This window comes from Crinia signifera, chromosome 7, assembly GCF_055691185.1.
Source record: "Crinia signifera chromosome 7, ASM5569118v1, whole genome shotgun sequence".
Lineage (NCBI taxonomy): Eukaryota > Metazoa > Chordata > Amphibia > Anura > Myobatrachidae > Crinia > Crinia signifera.
The window spans coordinates 174,040,300-174,061,877 of NC_139223.1; the positions used below are offsets into that span (position 1 = coordinate 174,040,300).

At 49.1% G+C, this 21,578-nt stretch overlaps 1 protein-coding gene across 1 annotated transcript; it reads left to right on the top strand.

Annotated features, from left to right (window-relative positions):
- Nucleotides 1–1,850: 1,850 nt before the first annotated feature.
- On the top strand, nt 1,851–19,638 carry LRRC3 (leucine rich repeat containing 3). Its single transcript, XM_083154414.1, has 2 exons — nt 1,851–2,551; nt 18,162–19,638. The coding sequence occupies exon 2, from the start codon at nt 18,262–18,264 to the stop codon at nt 19,087–19,089; it is 828 nt and encodes a 275-aa protein (XP_083010540.1). The 5' UTR covers nt 1,851–2,551; nt 18,162–18,261; the 3' UTR covers nt 19,090–19,638.
- The last annotated feature ends 1,940 nt before the right edge of the window (nt 19,639–21,578 follow it).

Below are 21,578 nucleotides of genomic sequence, written 5' to 3' on the forward strand. Positions count from 1 at the left end.
GCCACTCCGTCACACTCTGCCTCTCCGTCACACTCTGTCTCTCCCTGTCACTCTCTGCCTCTCCCTGTCACTCTCTGCCTCTCCCTGCCTCTCCCTGTCACCCTCTGCCTCTCACTATCACCCTCTGCCTCTCCCTGTCACTCTCTGCCTCTCCCTGCCACACTCCTCTCCCTGTCACATTGTGCCTCTCTCTGCCTCTCCCTGTCAAACTCTGCCTCTCCCTGTCAAACTCTGCCTCTCCCTGCCACTCCGTCACACTCTGCCTCTCCCTGTCACACTCCTCTCTCTGCCTCTACCTGTCACACTCTGCCTCTCCCTGTCAAACTCTGCCTCTCCCTGTCACAGTCTGCATCTCCCTGCCACTCCGTCACACTCTGCCTCTCCCTGTCACACTCCTCTCTCTGCCTCTACCTGTCACACTCTGCCTCTCCCTGTCACACTCTGCCTCTCCCTGTCACACTCTGTCTCTCCCAGTCACTCTCTGCCTCTCCCTGTCACTCTCTGCCTCTCCCTGTCACACTCTGCCTCTCTCTGCCTCTCCCTGTCACACTCTGTCTCTCCCTGTCACTCTCTGCCTCTCCCTGTCACTCTCTGCCTCTCCCTGTCACACTCTGCCACTCTCTGCCTCTCCCTGTCACCCTCTGCCTCTCGCTATCACCCTCTGCCTCTCCCTGTCACTCTCTGCCTCTCCCTGTCACACTCCTCTCTCCGCCTCTCCCTGCCACACTGTGCCTCTCTCTGCCTCTCGCTGTCAAACTCTGCCTCTCCCTGTCACTCTCTGCATCTCTCTGCCACTCTGTCACACTCTGCCTCTCCCTGTCACACTCTGCCTCTCCCTGTCACTCTCTGCCTCTCCCTGTCACTCTCTGCCTCTCTCTGTCACACTCTGCCTCTCCCTGTCACACTCTGCCTCTCCCTGTCACACTCTGCCTCTCCCTGTCACTCTCTGCCTCTCCCTGTCACTCTCTGCCTCTCTCTGTCACACTCTGCCTCTCCCTGTCACACTCTGCCTCTCCCTGTCACTCTCTGCCTCTCCCTGTCACTCTCTGCCTCTCTCTGTCACACTCTGCCTCTCCCTGTCACTCTCTGCCTCTCGCTATCACACTCTGCCTCTCCCTGTCACTCTCTGCCTCTCCCCGTCAGACTCTGCCTCTCCCTGTCACACTCCTCTCTCTGCCTCTCCCTGTCACACTCTGCCTCTCCCTGTCACACTCCTCTCTCTGTCACACTCTGCCTCTCCGTCACACTCTGCCTCTTCCTGTCACTCTCTGCCTCTCCCTGTCACACTCTGCCTCTCCCTGTCACACTCTGCCTCTCCCTGTCACACTGTGCCTCTCCGTGTCACACTCTGCCTCTCCCTGTCATTTTCTGCCTCTCCGTCACTCTCTGCCTCTCCCTATCATACTCTGCCTCTCTCTGCCTCTCCCTGTTACCCTCTGCCTCTCCCTGTCACCCTCTGCCTCTCACTGTCATCTTCTGCCTCTCCCTGCCTCTCTCTGTCACCTTCTGCCTCTCCCTGTCACACTCTGCCTCTCTCTGTCACACTCTTCCTCACCCTGCCCCTCTCTGTCATCTACTGCCGTGTTGCATATTGTAAACTTGGGTTGGTAGGGGGGCCCAAATTATATTTTTGCACCTCGGCCCACCATCCACAAGTTCTGCCACTGCATGTGTTAATTGCGTGTTAAATCATTAGAAATAACTTTACCGTTCGAATAGATTTATCAATATGTACCTTTGCTAAATATGATACGGTATAAACAGTATGTACAAAAAAAGTATGACAGAATCCCCGCAAACATCACGTACGCCAGAACGTGTTCCCATGTTCTGCTCTCTGCGTATGATAATGATCCAGCTTCTGAGGATGTGAGGAGAAAGCACCGCAGACCATGTAGCTGCTGGGAGCTCTCTGCCTGCAACAGAAAAGGATTTTTAGCCAGAATTCACTGACAGAGCAGAGAGAGAGAGAGAGAGAGAGAGATGATCCAGTTACTGCCCCTGGGACGTCTGATTGGTCTCTGGAGTCATTGATGTTCCAGGCACAAGAGAATGGGGTTTCGTGCACCCTGGAAAAAGCAACAAGTGCTCAGCAGATGAGAGCAGGGAGCAGCCAACCAGGTCCCCTGCTGCCTAGGACCGGGGCCCTGACAGCTGATGGAGCATATTTTTGTGCCGTAGCTGGTTATTTATTGCTTTTTGGGATTTTTTTTGTTATTTTTGTACAGTGTCGTGACATTATTCCCATCAAGTTTTTGGCTCATGAAAGAGGCTGGTTATAGATCTGATCAAAGTGGTTGTACACATGGTGAGTGTGACTCCCTGGGAATACAGTACAGCTGCTGGTGTCGCTCTTGGCACTCTGGGGCAGCGAATTCCCTTCCTAATTGTTTCCTGCGGGAGGGACTGACAAGCCGGCGGTGCTGCTGCTGCTGCTGCTGATGTTGTTGTATCTGTGCTGCCATATACAGTACTATGGACTTTGTGAATGAATCCGGAACACCACTGGGAAATACGCTGAAGTTTCCGATTAACCTCAGTGTAGCCAACAGTAAGTGTTATTTATATTGTTATTATATACAGTATGTGTTAGTCATAGCTCTGCCGAGAGCTTTACCTATAGCTAGACTAATCTGCTGAATTCCGAATATATATATATATATATATATATATATATATATATATATATAACTCCTTATGCCCCTAGCCCTAGGTCTCTGCCACCCTAATAATTACGTCAGTGTCCTGTCCCCTGATGGAACTGTCTGCATGTACCATGCACTTGTCCTAAATTTCCTTGTACTGTAAGTCGTTATTTTCTTGTTTTCTTTTTATGCATTGTCAGGCGCTGCCGAACCCTTGTGACGCCATAAAGGGGCAATCATTTACACTGCAAAACCAGTTTGATTTTGCAGTATAAATGATTGCCGCTTTAAAAATACAAATCTCTCATCCTATTAAATTTCACCCACTTGTCACACCGCCCCTGAACTATGTTTGTTTAGAATAATTACTTTCTGGAGAGTTAGTGAAGACCCCTCCTCGTTATCACTTGCGTGCCGCTAGTGACAGTTACATTGGGGTGTGCACGTCCCCTAGTTTGGGAATTAGTAACAGAACATTTACAAACCTTTTGCCAGGAGTAACGTTGAAACATGGGGGCCGATTCAGGATCGCTCGTTGCGAACCTCATTGGGCCCCAGCCCTGATAGTCGGGGTTTGCACATCTGCATTTCTGCGTATACGGGTGGTGTATGGATAAAGGTGTCACAAAAACATTCACACATGGGTAGAAGGGTACTGGGTGTCACACATAGGGGCAGGGCATGTACGCCTAGCAGAAATATTGTCCGGGATTTAATTAGAGATGTGCGAGTTCGGATCTCCGTGATCTGAGCCCCCCCAAAACTTCACTATCCGAGGCGGGATCATCCCACTGTCAGATTCTACAGAGTTTTGGATCTTATATATAAGTCCCCACTGATCAGCACCATCTTCACTCCAGCATAGGAGAGTGTAGGAGACGGACCTTGGCTGTGGGTGGTGGGGTCCCAGGGCTCCTTGCTGTATCTCTTGTCTTGTACACACCGTACGATTAGACGTTCGATTTTGACTATATATTCGACATTGAATCAGTATCGCATAGACATCGAATGGAGATAGAACATGTTATTAAGCTTTCTATCTCGATTTGATGACGATGCGCGCTCCCATTCAGCTAAAATCGAAAGAGCCAGACGGCTGCACTGACTATATAGTGCAGACTGAATGTAGGTAGCATAAACTGTATGTAAATAGCACATGAGTTAGCAAAGACTGCACAGCAAAGGAATCTCACCATGTGTACACAGCATTACTCCATGGAGCCCTGTCTGCTCTGCTCTATCAGTCCAGGGGTGCCCTGTCTGCCTTATAATTGGGTGCTCCCTGTCTGCTCTATAATTGGGTGCTCCCTGTCTGCCTTATAATTGGGTGCTCCCTGTCTGCCTTATAAATGGATGCTCCCTGTCTGTCCTATAGTTGGGTGCTCCCTGTTTGCCCTATAATTGGATGCTTCCTGTCTGTCCTATAATTGGGTGCTCCCTATCTGCTCTATAATTGGGTCCTCCCTGTCTGCCCTATAATTGGGTGCTCCCTGTCTGTCCCATAATTGGGTGCTGTCACTGTGTGCCCTATAATTGGGTGCTCCCTCTCTGCTCTATGATTTGGTGCTCCCTGTCTGCCCTATAATTGGGTGCTCCCTGTCTGCCCTATAATTGGGTGCTCCCTATCTGCTCTATAATTGGGTGCTCCCTGTCTGCCCTATAATTGGGTGCTGTCACTGTGTGCCATATAATTGGGTGCTCCCTCTCTGCTCTATGATTTGGTGCTCCCTGTCTGCCCTATAATTGGGTGCTCCATGTCTGCCCTATAATTGGGTGCTCCATGTCTGCCCTATAATTGGGTGCTCCATGTCTGCCCTATAATTGGGTGCTCCCTGTCTGCCTTATAATTGGGTGCTCCCTGTCTGCTCTATAATTGGGTGCTCCCTGTCTGCCTTATAATTGGGCGCTCCCTGTCTGCTCTATAATTGGGTGCTCCCTGTCTGCCTTATAATTGGGTGCTCCATGTCTGCCCTATAATTGGGTGCTCCCTGTCTGCCTTATAATTGGGTTCTCCCTGTCTGCTCTATAATTGGGTGCTCCCTGTCTGCCTTATAATTGGGCGCTCCCTGTCTGCTCTATAATTGGGTGCTCCCTGTCTGCCTTATAATTGGGTGCTCCCTGTCTGCCTTATAATTGGGTGCTCCCTGTCTGCCTTATAATTGGGTGCTCCCCGTCTGTCCTATAATTGGGTGCTCCCTATCTGCTCTATAATTGGGTGCTCCATGTCTGCCCTATAATTGGGTGCTCAATGTCTGCCCCATAATTGGGTGCTGTCACTGTGTGCCCTATAATTGGGTGCTCCCTCTCTGCTCTGAGATTTGGTGCTCCCTGTCTGCCCTATAATTGGGTGCTCCCTGTCTGCCCTATAATTGGGTGCTCCCTCTCTGCTCTATGATTTGGTGCTCCCTGTCTGCCCTATAATTGGGTGCTCCCTGTCTGCCCTATAATTGGGTGCTCCCTATCTGCTCTATAATTGGGTGCTCCCTGTCTGCCCTATAATTGGGTGCTGTCACTGTGTGCCATATAATTGGGTGCTCCCTCTCTGCTCTATGATTTGGTGCTCCCTGTCTGCCCTATAATTGGGTGCTCCATGTCTGCCCTATAATTGGGTGCTCCATGTCTGCCCTATAATTGGGTGCTCCATGTCTGCCCTATAATTGGGTGCTCCCTGTCTGCCTTATAATTGGGTGCTCCCTGTCTGCTCTATAATTGGGTGCTCCCTGTCTGCCTTATAATTGGGCGCTCCCTGTCTGCTCTATAATTGGGTGCTCCCTGTCTGCCTTATAATTGGGTGCTCCCTGTCTGCCTTATAATTGGGTGCTCCCTGTCTGCCTTATAATTGGGTGCTCCCCGTCTGTCCTATAATTGGGTGCTCCCTATCTGCTCTATAATTGGGTGCTCCATGTCTGCCCTATAATTGGGTGCTCAATGTCTGCCCCATAATTGGGTGCTGTCACTGTGTGCCCTATAATTGGGTGCTCCCTCTCTGCTCTGAGATTTGGTGCTCCCTGTCTGCCCTATAATTGGGTGCTCCCTGTCTGCCCTATAATTGGGTGCTCCCTGTCTGCCCTATAATTGGGTGCTCCCTATCTGCTCTATAATTGGGTGCTCCCTGTCTGCCCTATAATTGGGTGCTGTCACTGTGTGCCCTATAATTGGGTGCTCCCTCTCTGCTCTACGATTTGGTGCTCCCTGTCTGCCCTACAATTGGGTGCTCCCTGTCTGCCCTACAATTGGGTGCTCCCTGTCTGCCCTATAATTGGGTGCTCCCTGTCTGCCTTATTATTGGATGCTCCCTGTCTGTCCTATAATTGGGTGCTCCCTGTTTGCCCTATAATTGGGTGCTCCCTATCTGCTCTATGATTTGGTGCTCCCTGTCTGCCCTATAATTGGGTGCTGTCACTGTGAGCCCTATAATTGGGTGCTCCCTCTCTGCTCTATGATTTGGTGCTCCTTGTCTGCCCTATAATTGGGTGCTCCCTGTCTGCCCTATAATTGGGTGCTCCCTGTCTGCCCTATAATTGGGTGATCCATGTCTGCACTATAATTGGGTGCTCCCTGTCTGCTCTATAATTGGGTGCTCCCTGTCTGCCCTATAATTGGGTGCTACCTTACTGCTCTATAATTGGGTGCTCCCTGTCTGCCCTATAATTGGATGCTCTCTGTCTACCCTATCATTGGGTGCTCCCTATCTTCCCTATAATTGGGTGATCCATGTCTGTCCTATGATTGGGTGATCCATGTCTGCTCTATAATTGGGTGCTTCCTGTCTGCCCTATAATTTGGTGCTACCTTATTGCTCTATAATTGGGTGCTCCCTGTCTGCTCTAAAATTGGGTGCTCCCTGTCTGCCCTATAATTGGGAGCTACCTTATTGCCCTATAATTGGGTGCTGTCACTGTCTGCTCTATAATTGGGTGCTCCCTGTTTGCCCTATAATTGGGTACTACCTTACTGCTCTATAATTGGGTTCTCCCTGCCTTCTCTATAATTGGGTGCTCCCTGTTTGCCCTATAATTGGGTACTACCTTACTGCTCTATAATTGGGTTCTCCCTGCCTGCTCTATAATTGGGTGCTCCCTGTCTGCCCTATAATTGGGTACTACCTTACTGCCCATTAATTGGGTGCTGTCACTGTCTGCTCTATAATTGGGTGCTCCCTGTCTGCCCTATAATTGGGTGCTCCCTGTCTGCCCTATAATTGGGTGCTCCCTGTCTGCTCTATAATTGGGTACTCCCTGCCCGCTCTATAATTGGTTGCTCTGTGTCTGCCCTATAATTGGGTGCTACCTTACTGCTCTATAATTGGGTGTTCCCTGTCTGCTCTATAATTGGGTGCTCCCTGTCTTCCCTATAATTGGGTGCTACCTTACTGCTCTATAATTGGGTGCTGTCACTGTCTGCTCTATAAATGGGTGCTCCCTGTCTGCCCTATAATTGGGTGCTCCCTGTCTGTCCTGTGATTGGGTGATCCATGTCTCCTCTATAATTGGGTGCTCCCTGTCTGCCCTATAATTGGGTGCTACCTTATTGCTCTATGGGTGCTCTTTGTCTGCCCTATAATTAGGTGCTCCCTATCTTCCCTATGATTGGGTGATCCATGTCTGTCCTGTGATTGGGTGATCCATGTCTGCTCTATAATTGGGTGCTCCCTGTCTGCCCTATAATTGGGTGCTACCTTATTGCTCTATAATTGGGTGCTCCCTGTCTGCCCTATAATTGGGTGCTCCCTGTCTGTCCTGTGATTGGGTGATCCATGTCTGCTCTATAATTGGGTGCTCCCTGTCTGCCCTATAATTGGGTGCTCCCTGTCTGCCCTATAATTGGGTGCTCCCTGTCTGCCCTATAATTGGGTGCTCCCTATCTGCTCTATAATTGGGTGCTCCCTGTCTGCCCTATAATTGGGTGCTGTCACTGTGTGCCCTATAATTGGGTGCTCCCTCTCTGCTCTACGATTTGGTGCTCCCTGTCTGCCCTACAATTGGGTGCTCCCTGTCTGCCCTACAATTGGGTGCTCCCTGTCTGCCCTATAATTGGGTGCTCCCTGTCTGCCTTATTATTGGATGCTCCCTGTCTGTCCTATAATTGGGTGCTCCCTGTTTGCCCTATAATTGGGTGCTCCCTATCTGCTCTATGATTTGGTGCTCCCTGTCTGCCCTATAATTGGGTGCTGTCACTGTGAGCCCTATAATTGGGTGCTCCCTCTCTGCTCTATGATTTGGTGCTCCTTGTCTGCCCTATAATTGGGTGCTCCCTGTCTGCCCTATAATTGGGTGCTCCCTGTCTGCCCTATAATTGGGTGATCCATGTCTGCACTATAATTGGGTGCTCCCTGTCTGCTCTATAATTGGGTGCTCCCTGTCTGCCCTATAATTGGGTGCTACCTTACTGCTCTATAATTGGGTGCTCCCTGTCTGCTCTAAAATTGGGTGCTCTCTGTCTGCCCTATATTTGGGTGCTACCTTACTGCCCTATAATTGGGTGCTGTCACTGTCTGCTCTATAATTGGGTGCTCCCTGTCTGCCCTATAATTGGGTGCTCCCTGTCTGCCCTATAATTGGATGCTCTCTGTCTACCCTATCATTGGGTGCTCCCTATCTTCCCTATAATTGGGTGATCCATGTCTGTCCTATGATTGGGTGATCCATGTCTGCTCTATAATTGGGTGCTTCCTGTCTGCCCTATAATTTGGTGCTACCTTATTGCTCTATAATTGGGTGCTCCCTGTCTGCTCTAAAATTGGGTGCTCCCTGTCTGCCCTATAATTGGGAGCTACCTTATTGCCCTATAATTGGGTGCTGTCACTGTCTGCTCTATAATTGGGTGCTCCCTGTTTGCCCTATAATTGGGTACTACCTTACTGCTCTATAATTGGGTTCTCCCTGCCTTCTCTATAATTGGGTGCTCCCTGTTTGCCCTATAATTGGGTACTACCTTACTGCTCTATAATTGGGTTCTCCCTGCCTGCTCTATAATTGGGTGCTCCCTGTCTGCCCTATAATTGGGTACTACCTTACTGCCCATTAATTGGGTGCTGTCACTGTCTGCTCTATAATTGGGTGCTCCCTGTCTGCCCTATAATTGGGTGCTCCCTGTCTGCCCTATAATTGGGTGCTCCCTGTCTGCTCTATAATTGGGTACTCCCTGCCCGCTCTATAATTGGTTGCTCTGTGTCTGCCCTATAATTGGGTGCTACCTTACTGCTCTATAATTGGGTGTTCCCTGTCTGCTCTATAATTGGGTGCTCCCTGTCTTCCCTATAATTGGGTGCTACCTTACTGCTCTACAATTGGGTGCTGTCACTGTCTGCTCTATAAATGGGTGCTCCCTGTCTGCCCTATAATTGGGTGCTCCCTGTCTGTCCTGTGATTGGGTGATCCATGTCTCCTCTATAATTGGGTGCTCCCTGTCTGCCCTATAATTGGGTGCTACCTTATTGCTCTATGGGTGCTCTTTGTCTGCCCTATAATTAGGTGCTCCCTATCTTCCCTATGATTGGGTGATCCATGTCTGTCCTGTGATTGGGTGATCCATGTCTGCTCTATAATTGGGTGCTCCCTGTCTGCCCTATAATTGGGTGCTACCTTATTGCTCTATAATTGGGTGCTCCCTGTCTGCCCTATAATTGGGTGCTCCCTGTCTGTCCTGTGATTGGGTGATCCATGTCTGCTCTATAATTGGGTGCTCCCTGTCTGCCCTATAATTGGGTGCTACCTGTCTGTCCTGTGATTGGGTGATCCATGTCTGCTCTATAATTGGGTGCTGTCACTGTCTGCCCTATAATTGGGTGCTCTCTGTCTGCCCTATAATTGGGTGCTCCCTGTCTGCCCTATAATTGGGTGATCCATGTCTGTCCTATAATTGGGTGCTGCAGCTGTCTACCCTATAACTTGGTGCTTCCGCTGTCTGCCCTATAGCTGGGTGCTGCCACTGTCTGCCCTATAACTGGGTGCTGCCACTGTCTGCCCTATAACTGGGTGCTGCCGCTGTCTGCCCTATAACAGGGTGCTGCCACTATCTGCCCTATAACTGGGGGCTGCCACTGTCTGCCCTATAACTGGGGGCTGCTGCCCTATAACTGGTTGCTGCCACTGTCTGCCCTATAACCGGGTGCTGCCACTGTCTCCCCTTTAACTGGGTGCTGCCGTTGTCTGCCCTATATCTATGTGCTGCCGCTGTCTGCCCTATAACTTGGTGCTGCCGCTGTCTGCCCTATAACAGGGTGCTGCCGCTGTCTGCCCTATAACTGGTTGCTGCCGCTGTCTGTCCTATAACTGGGTGCTGCCGCTGTCTGCCCTATAACTGGGTGCTGCCGCTGTCTGCCCTATAACAGGGTGCTGCCGCTGTCTTCCCTATAACTGGGTGCTGCCCCTGTCTGCCCTATAACTAGGTGCTGCCCCTGTCTGCCCTATAACTAGGTGCTGCCGCTGTCTGCCCTATAACTAGGTGCTGCCCCTGTCTGCCCTATAACTGGGTGCTGCCGCTGTCTGCCCTATAACTTGGTGCTGCCGCTGTCTGCCCTATAACTGGGTGCTGCCCCTGTCTCCCCTATAACTGGGTGCTGCCCCTGTCTGCCCTATAACTAGGTGCTGCCCCTGTCTGCCCTATAACTGGTTGCTGCCGCTGTCTGTCCTATAACTAGGGGCTGCTGCCCTATAACTGGTTGCTGCCACTGTCTGCCCTATAACCGGGTGCTGCCACTGTCTCCCCTATAACTGGGTGCTGCCCCTGTCTGCCCTATAACTAGGTGCTGCCGCTGTCTGCCCTATAACTTGGTGCTGCCGCTGTCTGCCCTATAACTGGGTGCTGCCGCTGTCTGCCCTATAACTGGTTGCTGCCGCTGTCTGTCCTATAACTGGGTGCTGCCGCTGTCTGCCCTATAACTGGGTGCTGCCGCTGTCTGCCCTATAACAGGGTGCTGCCGCTGTCTGCCCTATAACTGGTTGCTGCCGCTGTCTGTCCTATAACTGGGTGCTGCCGCTGTCTGCCCTATAACTAGGTGCTGCCCCTGTCTGCCCTATAACTAGGTGCTGCCCCTGTCTGCCCTATAACTGGGTGCTGCCGCTGTCTGCCCTATAACTGGGTGCTGCCGCTGTCTGCCCTATAACAGGGTGCTGCCACTATCTGCCCTATAACTGGGGGCTGCCACTGTCTGCCCTATAACTGGGTGCTGCCGCTGTCTGCCCTATAACAGGGTGCTGCCACTATCTGCCCTATAACTGGGTGCTGCCACTGTCTGCCCTATAACTGGGTGCTGCCACTGTCTGCCCAATAACTGGGTGCTGCCACTGTCTGCCCTATAACTGGGGGCTGCTGCCCTATAACTGGTTGCTGCCACTGTCTGCCCTATAACCGGGTGCTGCCACTGTCTCCCCTTTAACTGGGTGCTGCCGTTGTCTGCCCTATATCTATGTGCTGCCGCTGTCTGCCCTATAACTTGGTGCTGCCGCTGTCTGCCCTATAACAGGGTGCTGCCGCTGTCTGCCCTATAACTGGTTGCTGCCGCTGTCTGCCCTATAACTGGGCGCTCCTGCTCTCTGCCCTATAACCGGGTGCTGCCGCTGTCTGCCCTATAACAGGGCGCTGCCGCTGTCTGCCCTATAACTGGGTGCTGCCGCTGTCTGCCCTATAACTGGGTGCTGCCGCTGTCTGCCCTATAACAGGGTGCTGCCGCTGTCTGTCCTATAACTGGGTGCTGCCGCTGTCTGCCCTATAACTGGGTGCTGCCGCTGTCTGCCCTATAACAGGGTGCTGCCGCTGTCTTCCCTATAACTGGGTGCTGCCCCTGTCTGCCCTATAACTAGGTGCTGCCCCTGTCTGCCCTATAACTAGGTGCTGCCCCTGTCTGCCCTATAACTGGGTGCTGCCGCTGTCTGCCCTATAACTTGGTGCTGCCGCTGTCTGCCCTATAACTGGGTGCTGCCCCTGTCTCCCCTATAACTGGGTGCTGCCCCTGTCTGCCCTATAACTAGGTGCTGCCCCTGTCTGCCCTATAACTGGTTGCTGCCGCTGTCTGTCCTATAACTGGGTGCTGCCGCCGTCTGCTCTATAACTGGGCGCTGCCTGTCTGCCCTATAACTGGGCGCTCCTGCTCTCTGCCCTATAACTGGGCGCTCCTGCTCTCTGCCCTATAAATGGGTGCTGCCGCTGTCTGCCCTATAACTGGGTGCTGCCGCTGTCTGCCCTATAACAGGGTGCTGCCACTCTCTGCCCTGTAACTTGGTGCTGCCACTGTCTGCCCTATAACTGGGTGCTGCCGCTGTCTGCCCTATAACTGGGTGCTGCCACTGTCTGCACTATAACTGGGTGCTGCCGCTCTCTTCCCTATTACTGGGTGCTGCCACTCTCTGCCCTGTAACTTGGTGCTGCCGCTGTCTGCCCTATAACTGTGTGCTGCCACTGTCTGCCCTATAACTGGGCGCTGCCGCTGTCTGCCCTATAACTGGCTGCTTCCGCTGTCTGTTCTATAACTGGGTGCTGCCGCCGTCTGCCCTATAACTGGGTGCTGCCTGTCTGCCCTATAACTGGGCGCTCCTGCTCTCTGCCCTATAACTGGCCGCTGCCGCTGTCTGCCCTATAACTGGGTGCTGCCACTGTCTGCACTATAACTGGGTGCTGCCGCTCTCTTCCCTATTACTGGGTGCTGCCACTCTCTGCCCTGTAACTTGGTGCTGCCGCTGTCTGCCCTATAACTGGGTGCTGCCGCTGTCTGCCCTATAACCGGGTGCTGCCGATGTCAGCCCTATAACTGGGTGCTGCCGCTGTCTGCCCTATAACCGGGTGCTGCCGCTGTCTGCCCTATAACTGGGTGCTGCCGCTGTCTGCCCTATAACCGGGTGCTGCCGCTGTCTGCCCTATAACTGGGCGCTGCCGCTGTCTGCCCTATAACTGGGTGCTGCCACTGTCTGCCCTATAACTGGGTGCTGCTGCTGTCTGCCCTATAACCGGGTGCTGCCGCTGTCTGCCCTATAACCGGGTGCTGCCGCTGTCTGCCCTATAACTGGGTGCTGCCGCGGTCTGCCCTATAACTGGGTGCCCCTGTCTGCCCTATAACTGGGCGCTGCCGCTGTCTGTCCTATAACTGGGTGCTGCCACTCTCTTCCCTATAACTGGGCTCTGCCGCTGTCTGTGAAAGATTAAGAACCACTTCCTAGTGCTGAAGCTGCTGCCACCAGTCATGACATTGACGCTGCAATCCCATCAGCACCGTCGGCTAATGCCGGTGCCCAATGTCATAGAGGGAATGTAAAGTCCAAGAAGCTAAAATTAGTAACCAAAATTTGTTTTTGAATTATCTGATGAGAAACAAATTGGCAATATGCCATTCACGACACAAAGTGTTAAGGAAAGGCTAAGGCAGGCATGTCCAAACTGTGGCCCTCCAGCTGTTCTGAAACTACACATCCCAGCATGCCTTGCCATCGGTTAACATTCCCTAATAGCAAAACTGTTGCAAGGCATGATGGGACTTGTAGTTTCACAACAGCTGGAGGTCCATAGTTTGGACATGCCTGAGCTAAGGCCTTGGCCTTTGTTTATGGCTAGTGGTTCAGTTTCTCATGCAGACAGAAGCCCTCTCCACCCTGTAAAAAAATAAATAAGAGAGCTAAAGCTCAGGAAACAACTCTGAGTTCTACAGAGACATCACAAATCCCCAAGTGTGTCGGCAGTTGTAATGTCTAGGCCTGACCTTCCCAACACTGTCCTCGTAGAGGAGGCTCCTTCCACCATTTGCACACCCTCTGCAAGTGCTGGAAGGATCACCACCAGTCCAGTTGCTGATATTGACATTGAGGATGTCTCTGTAGAAGAATACCAGGAGAAGGATACTTGTGTAGTTGATGTGGATTGTAAGGCACAGACAGAGATAGTTGTTGGCCGTGGGATAAAACACCCATTGGCATGCCTGGGCAGAAGACCAAAAAATCCACCTCTTCGGTCTGAAATTATTTCTACCCTGAAAGTGTGTGTAAGAGTGTTATAAGTAGGGGGTAAGGCTGCTAACCACCTATGAGCATCCTCCCCTATACATCACCTGCAGCACATTCATGATAAGTCATTGTCAAGTTCAGAAACTTTGGCTAAGATCCTGTAGTATCCAAGGGCCTACAATCCACACCACCATCTCCCCTCATCATCGATTTCCTCTTCCATCAGGATGGGAAGTAGTCCTCCAGGCCATGTCACTGGCATGACTGACTGCTCTTCTATTCAAGATTCCTCCGGAGGATCCTTGAGTGCTACGCCTACTGCTGCTGTTGTTGCTGTGAGTCGTCCAAGAGAGGAAGTTAGAAGACCACTTCTACTAAAGTAGAATTAAGCAATTGACTGTCCAACAGTCCTTTGCTAGGAAGATGAAGTATGACAGCAGTCACCCTATTGCAGATTACTGAGACCATAACTACTATGCTGGTGTTAGATTGCACCCAGTATCCACCATCAGTGCAGTGAGATTTAGACATTTGATGGATATACTGTGTCCCCGTTACCCAATCCTGTATAGATTCCACTTCAAGAGGCCACGATTCCCAGACTGCACAGGGACACTAAGAAAAGTGCCCTTAATGTCCTCAAAAATGCAGTTGTACTGTCCACTTAACTACAGACATGTGGACAAGTGGAACAGGGCAAACGAAGGACTACTGTACGTGACTGTGACAGCCCACTGGGTAGATGGGCCTTAAGGTGCCCGTACACCCAATCCGATCCCTGGCTCCCAACACTGACGGCCTCCGAGTATCCAGCCTTGTGAGCAGTGTAGCAGGTTGTGGGGTTATTCAGGCCTGATCATAAGGCTGGGCATTTTGCAGGCCGGGCGATTATGGAAAACAAATGCGCATGCGTACGCAAGGCCACCCAGTGATAAAATCCATCAACTATTTTAATCCCAAGCCGTATGCAATTTGATTGACAGGAAGGCGGCGTTTGTGGGTTTTACCCATTTTCTGGGAGTGTCAGGGAAAACGCAGGCGTGACCAAGCGTTTTCAAGAAGGATACGTGACGTCAGCTCCGGCCACGATCAGCCTGTTTCTATCGCACTGGCCGAGTAATTCCTGGGCTGCGCACACAGAGAAATAATTCAATGGTGAGCGCTGTGAACGGATTTGCAGCTAATCGCAGGGCTGCGATATTTTTGCAGGCTTGCACAGGGCCAGGATTTCCCTTTGGCTGGATGGCTCTTTAAATTAGTAGCCCAGCAATCAGGTCTGAAAAATCCCCAGGGTGCTGACTAGTTGGCGTCAGAAGCGCAACTCAGCGGCGTGTCACAACTCTCCCCTCCAGTGTGTCATAAAACTAGCAGCAGGTAAAGTCAGGAATACACAGCATGCAGCCACCTAGAATTCATAGCTGTTGTCCGCCTGCCAGGTGGAGCAGGAATTAAGTTGGTCCTTGTGACTAGTTCTGTTTTAGAGGATTCTGAGGGTCCTAAGACTTATAACACTGTAGTGATATCTGACTATATGATGCACTTATCCCCCTGACATACTGAGCTGAATACAATTAAGGGGACAATGACACATGAAGGGCTGCGTTGACAATATTAAGGGCTGCTGTAGGAGCATGGGAGGCTGGAGTGATACATGAGGTTGTTTATTATGTGAATCGGCCTTTTTCAATGTGTTTTTTGTTGGCCTACTTAATGTATATTATACCGGAAACATGGCCTAGTGGACAAAAGACCATGTCCAAATTTCAGCACACAAATGATGTTGGCTCTTGAGGATCCCTAAAAATATTTTTGTCTCTTTGTCTCTGATTGGTTAGTCCCCTGGTGGTGCTCCGGTGGTTCCCCGATGTCCACTCCTTCCTGTGGCGTCCATGGCGGTCTTCAGGAGCCTCTTCAGCAGCATCTCAGGTCCCAGGCTCAATGCACCCCTGGGACCGGAGATGCCGCTGAAGAGGATCCTGGAGGCCGCCGTGGACCTCGGGGGACAAGATAAGTATGAAAAAAGGGGCGGGGAAAAAAACAAAACAAAAAACAAACAAAAATATTCTGAAAAAGTTTTCGGAATATTTCAGTTTTTGTAATACACGGATAAGGGAGACCCGACCTGTAGTAGTATTTATATGTATTATTATTATTATTATTATTATTATTATTATGTTTTTAGCAATATTATATTTTTATTAATATTAGATTTTAATTACTATTATAATAATAATTATTAGCATTATTATTTCTAAGGCATTGTAAAGTGATTAAGAATAAAATAAAGATTTCATTAGGTCAGAAATGAAATAAAATGAGACTGGTACATAAAATAAATAACAATCTCTATGTCCGGGATAATCATCCGTCTACTTTTTAATTTTTCTCCTTCAGCGTCTCGTTCACATTCATAGTTATTTTTAATTCAAGATATAAAAAAAAATAACAATGTATTCTGTAGCTAATCCAGGTTTTTTGTTCCACATTTCCTATTTCAGACATGAAAGCCCAGAGAATGGGAACGGTTTTGTTGCCTATAATGAGTTTGTTTAAACAGCATCTGACAAGAGATTATTATTATATTTTTTTTATGAAATGATCTCCTTTCAGCCTCCGGATTTCAGACAGAAACCGCCGATCGTACTCCACCGACCAGAGGCTTTTTCTAAGGAGATGTTACAGTAGAGTAGATGTAAGAGGCTAGAGAGCTGTTAACAATCTAACAGAATACAAATGGCCAGAGATCGCCACAGAAAGGCCCTAATTGGTATTGTACTGATTTTCTGCCAGAATTAAAGGGAACTATATTTAGCCTTGTGTGCTAAGGAATAGATGGCCCTTGCTGGGGAAAAGTCCTCTAGGGCCTTCCTTCCTTTTAGTTGGCAACAATTCACACAGTCGGGGAGAGACACAAGATTAAAGACTCCATTTTTTATTCAAGGAATATTGATTGACGGTTGTGCCTGAATAAACTCATTTTCATTGTTTGGCATACAATTAAAGTGAGCCTTTTTCAACAGTCGTGACCCGGTCCCGTTCTCGGACCACTCCACTGCATCACGGCAGGGGGGATTCAATGTCTCGCCTGCTGAATGGCAAGAGGGGGGTGTAGCCACAAGATACGGCCATGGATCTTCGAGATACGGCCTGGAGCTCAACAGTCCAGGGCCTCAGAATGGGCCCGACTGCTTCTAAATTCAGGTCCGTTCTGCTGAGATGCCTGTTCAACGCTGTCAGGAAAGACAGCATTGAATAGGCACCCCCCACTATTTCCCCTGTTGAAAATAGCGGCAGGGGATTGAATATCACCCTAAATGTCCATGTGCTCAAACAGGAGTGCGCTCCAGTTTTCCTGTTCTCCAGGGAAGCTCCATGCCCTGTTCCAAGATGGCCACCAAGATCACTTCTAAGCATGTAACGGGGCTATCTTGTCTTTACTACGTAGAGTCACATTTTGTGTGACAGAAATCTCCTGTTTAGCTTCTGAGATACCTGGTTAATACCTGCTATAAAGCGGTTCCATCATCCTGCTTAGATACCCTCAGTGGTAAATACTTACTGACTGATGAGCTGTATGACATCCCGGATCCGTTCATGCTAAGCTCCATGTAACAGTAAATGTAACAGTGAGTACAGCATTACCTGCTAACGTGGCTGGAGGATGATCTCACACACAGGTCAATATTGGTCATCTTCCAACCACGTCTTCCAACAAGCCCAATAATAATCCAGCTGAATCTGATAAGATCTGTCATTATGATTGCTTTGGGGTCACTGGATGTCCAGATGAACTATTAGACAATCTGCCCCATATCAGATGGGTCCAGCTTTGAAGATTGCCAGAAAAAGTCCCATACATTTATATAAATAAATAATAATATGGCCAAATCTTGGAATAGGTATAATGTGTGGGGCAGAATCCTGAAGTATTCGTACGTATTTAGCGAAACCCTGGGGCTGTCCTCATTCCCCCTGGACTTTGGGCACTGGGCTGATGGTAATGTAAAAAATAGGCAAAACTATTGTGTATTGCTGTGGAACTATGAGTCCCAGCAAGCCTGCAAGGCATGAACCACAAGTCCCAGCATGCGGGGCATTAAAGGGCCCGCTGGAACAATACAAATAGTTAAATAAACACACACTGACACCATTAACGTATAACTTTATTACATCCGTATCCATACTGATACTTGCCTACCTTGACACGTAGGTAGGTATCCTTCTGTCCACTGGTCCTGTAGTAATCCATATGGGGGGTACCTGTGGAAGGAAACCATACTCACCAGGGTCCTTCGGCGTAGATCACTTCCTCTTCTGTCCCTGTAGGCATCCCGGGTACTTGGCAAAAAAAAAAATGTATCAATTCCGATCCCAGAACATACAGAGAGAGAAGCCGCAGAGAGTTTGTTTACTTTCTGCGGCTCCTCCCTCCGAATAGCGCTATTGGACACCTAGCAGCCTAGCGACTCCTAATTGGCTGCTAGGCGCCGCTAAGTTTACAGAGCGTGCTTAATATTATAATAATTAATGTGTAACAAGCCCATAAGGAATGGTGACTTATTCTTGTTTTTTTTTTTTTTTGCAGGTTGCTGTAGAACCAGTCATCATGTCTCCAGCTAGCCCATACCCTGTTGAACCAGTTTCATAGTTGTATATGTAGCAGGGAGAAGTGGCATTGCGCATGGATGAAAGGCTTGGTGGCAATATTGTACACAGCATATGTGTACCTCTCCAGGATGCCACCAACAGACCAGACATTCAGGTACTCAGACTTTATTGTCAATAGGGGACTTCTGCTGCTTCTCTTCCACCTCCAAGTAATTGTATCCTGCCCCAAGAGTTGCCAGTGTTCCGACAAAGGTGGCTCCATGGTTGTCCAATGCAGCTCCAGAGACCTGGAAGAGATACCCCTAGACCTCCCCATGGACACTGTTTCCTTGAAACTAGATGCCAACAAGATCCACCAGGTGCCCAATAATGCTTTTAAGGACCTGAACTATCTACAAGAGCTGGACCTCTCAAGGAACTCGATTGAAAAAATTGAGCTTTCGGCATTCAAGGGAGTTGCCGACGGGCTGAGGCTTCTGGATCTGTCAGGAAACCAGATTCATAGTATCCCCAAAGAAGCCTTGGTTAACCTGAAAGGCAAAATCCGCCTATCTAATAACCCCTTGCACTGTGACTGCACACTTCAAGAGACCCTGAGGGAACTCAACTTGGACCCAGACACGGTCAATGACATCTCCTGCCAAACGTCTGTCCAGGAGGAATATGTGGGAAAGCCTTTGATCCAGGTTCTAGACTCGGGGATTAATTTTTGCAACATCCACCACAGAACCACCGACATTGCCATGTTCATTACCATGTTTGGCTGGTTTACCATGGTGATAACCTATGTTGTCTACTATGTGAAACACAATCAGGAAGATGCCAGGAGACACTTGGAGTACCTAAAGTCACTGCCCAGTACACAGATAACCAAAGACTTTGATACAATCAGTACTGTGTTATAGGTGTGTGGATCCATGCCGTCCATAAGACACTACCGCTGTTTATTGTCGAGGTAAAACGTCCAGAAGTGCACTGTAGAACAAATAAAAAAAAATGCTGCAACATATGGGCTTACAGCGTACAACACAAATCGACCGATTGCCAGGTGTCCGCTGAAAAAAACGTCTGCACTGTGCGAATTTTGTACACATTAAACGAAAAAGGGGGAAATAAGTAATCCCACATTTTAAGGGAGTTTACTACATTAACCAGCATACACCTGTTAGGGATGGCTGCTGGCGGTGTCATTATTGCTATCTCTAAAGAATTAGTATAAGTCCCTGGTAGGGCTCCGTCTGTTCAGGCTAATCTTGAGAACCACTGGAAAGATTTATGATAATTTTTCACAATTAGAGCGTTTGTCAAGGAAGGTGTAGGTATATGAGACATTAATCTATGACAAAAGGGAGCTGAGCAGTGACAATTTTAGTGAAGCAAGTCGAAGAAAAAAAACATCCATTGGATCACTTTCTTGGCTTACGTTGCATAAACCTTATACAAGAAAACAGATATATTATTCGGATGGGGTAGGGGTGGCACCAGACATAGTATAGGGGGGGGGGGGTCAGAGCCATGGAGACAAGAGGTGTCCATTTACTAGCAATACAATATTCACTATCATTTGTGCCTGCACAATCCCTTTTTTCTCCTAGATTGTCGCTTCTTGCGATAGAAAAAGGCGGTGGTTGTGGAATAATCGGAGCGTAGCATTTGTCAGCATTTTGTAACATTATAGCCAAGCTTCCAGCATACAGGGACGATGTCAGGCATCTTGGCAACCTAGGCAAACCTACTGCCCTCCCCTAACCCCACACTGCCACCAGCCCCTCAAGTGTAAACCTAGCGGTGGCACCTTAGATGTTCCACAGCCACCACCTGCATTAAGTACAACAAGGATGTCTTCCTCATTGATATCCTTCATTTTGTGATAGGCGGACACGGGGGTTGTGGTGGGTGGCTTTGGTACATTAAAAACACCGGATGACGTTATACCCTAATCATTGGTCACCACCTAGGTTTGCATCATAGTAAATAGAGAATAATTACATTTTTCAGAGGATAAGAACCACTTGGCCCATCTAGTCTTCCCTAAACACACGTGTGTGCAAACACGCAGTAGGTTCAATTTATTTTTGTTTTGTCAAGATTCAATTGACATGTCATCAAAGGGTTAAACTAGCATATACTTTGTGACTGCAAGAAAAGCAGCGATAATTGATTGGCCCCACACACAGCAGGAGATCTGGAGCAAGAGGTGCAATAATGATTACCTGCAGACACACATATGAGGGCAGTAGAGACAGAGAATTACGGAATGGCCATTTGATCTTTACGGGGGGGAACACTTACAGCACTGGTAATTGCTTCAAAGCTCTTAGGAGAAGGCACCGCTGTGAAGTTAGGGCTGTAAATGGCCGATTACTATAATAAGCACCCGCCACGAGCAGTGCCCACAGACTTATCTGTCTGTAAGTATAAACTTAATGTTGGAGTATGGCAGGCACCTGTACAGTATGTGCAGTTAAAACATTTTTCGGGCTTGTGTACTTTTTTGGCGGGTGTGGCTCTGAAAACTCTTGTACAGGGAGTAGACCGGGAGCCGGCCTAGCCATGAGCGTAGTCGGCGTGTGTTCTTTGCCTGTTTTTCGTGAAGATACGGAAGAGCTAGTTGTTGTGCAAATAGGCATTTCGCCACGGGTTATACGCATTGTGTTGCCAGGACAACCTACTAGTATATTTTTGGAATGTTGGAAGAGGGAATGGAACCCACGTCCTCAGTGCCAGGAGGCAGTAATGCTAACCATTCCGACATCCATACTGCCCAATGAGTATCCAATGCGGAGATGTATCAAGCTTTCTAAAGAGCCCATAGCAACCAATCAGCTTCTGCCTCTCATAGTTGAGGCACTCTAATGTGGTATATTATGAACTGGGGGCGCTGTATGCCATAATGGGAAAGGGGGATACTGTGTGGTCTAATGTGTACTGGCAGCCCTACATTGTGACATCATGTAAACTATTGAACTACAATGGTTTCTAAAATGACTGAGGGTACTACTAGGTGGCATACGATTAACGAGGGCACTACTATGTGGCATACAATCCACTAAGGCAATACTCTGGGGCATAATATTAACTAAAGCCCTACTAATAGTAAGCACTCTTAAGGGGCGTACAATTGACAGGTACGGAGAGGTGTCTCTCTACAAGATTTGGGAAAGGGGCCCCTACAATATGTTGCTATGGTGCCCACAAAGTTTTGGCCATGCCCCTGCACAGGGAGGATGATTCTAAACCACATGCAACGTGTCCGTAGCTACAGACAATTCTAGCGGCTTTGGTTTCCTAACCGTTAACTGTCATATTCACATCAGGAAAGTAAAACAAGTCAACTCATTTACGTCTTTTTATTGTTAAATACATATAAAAATCTATTTAGCAATCTCTGCTG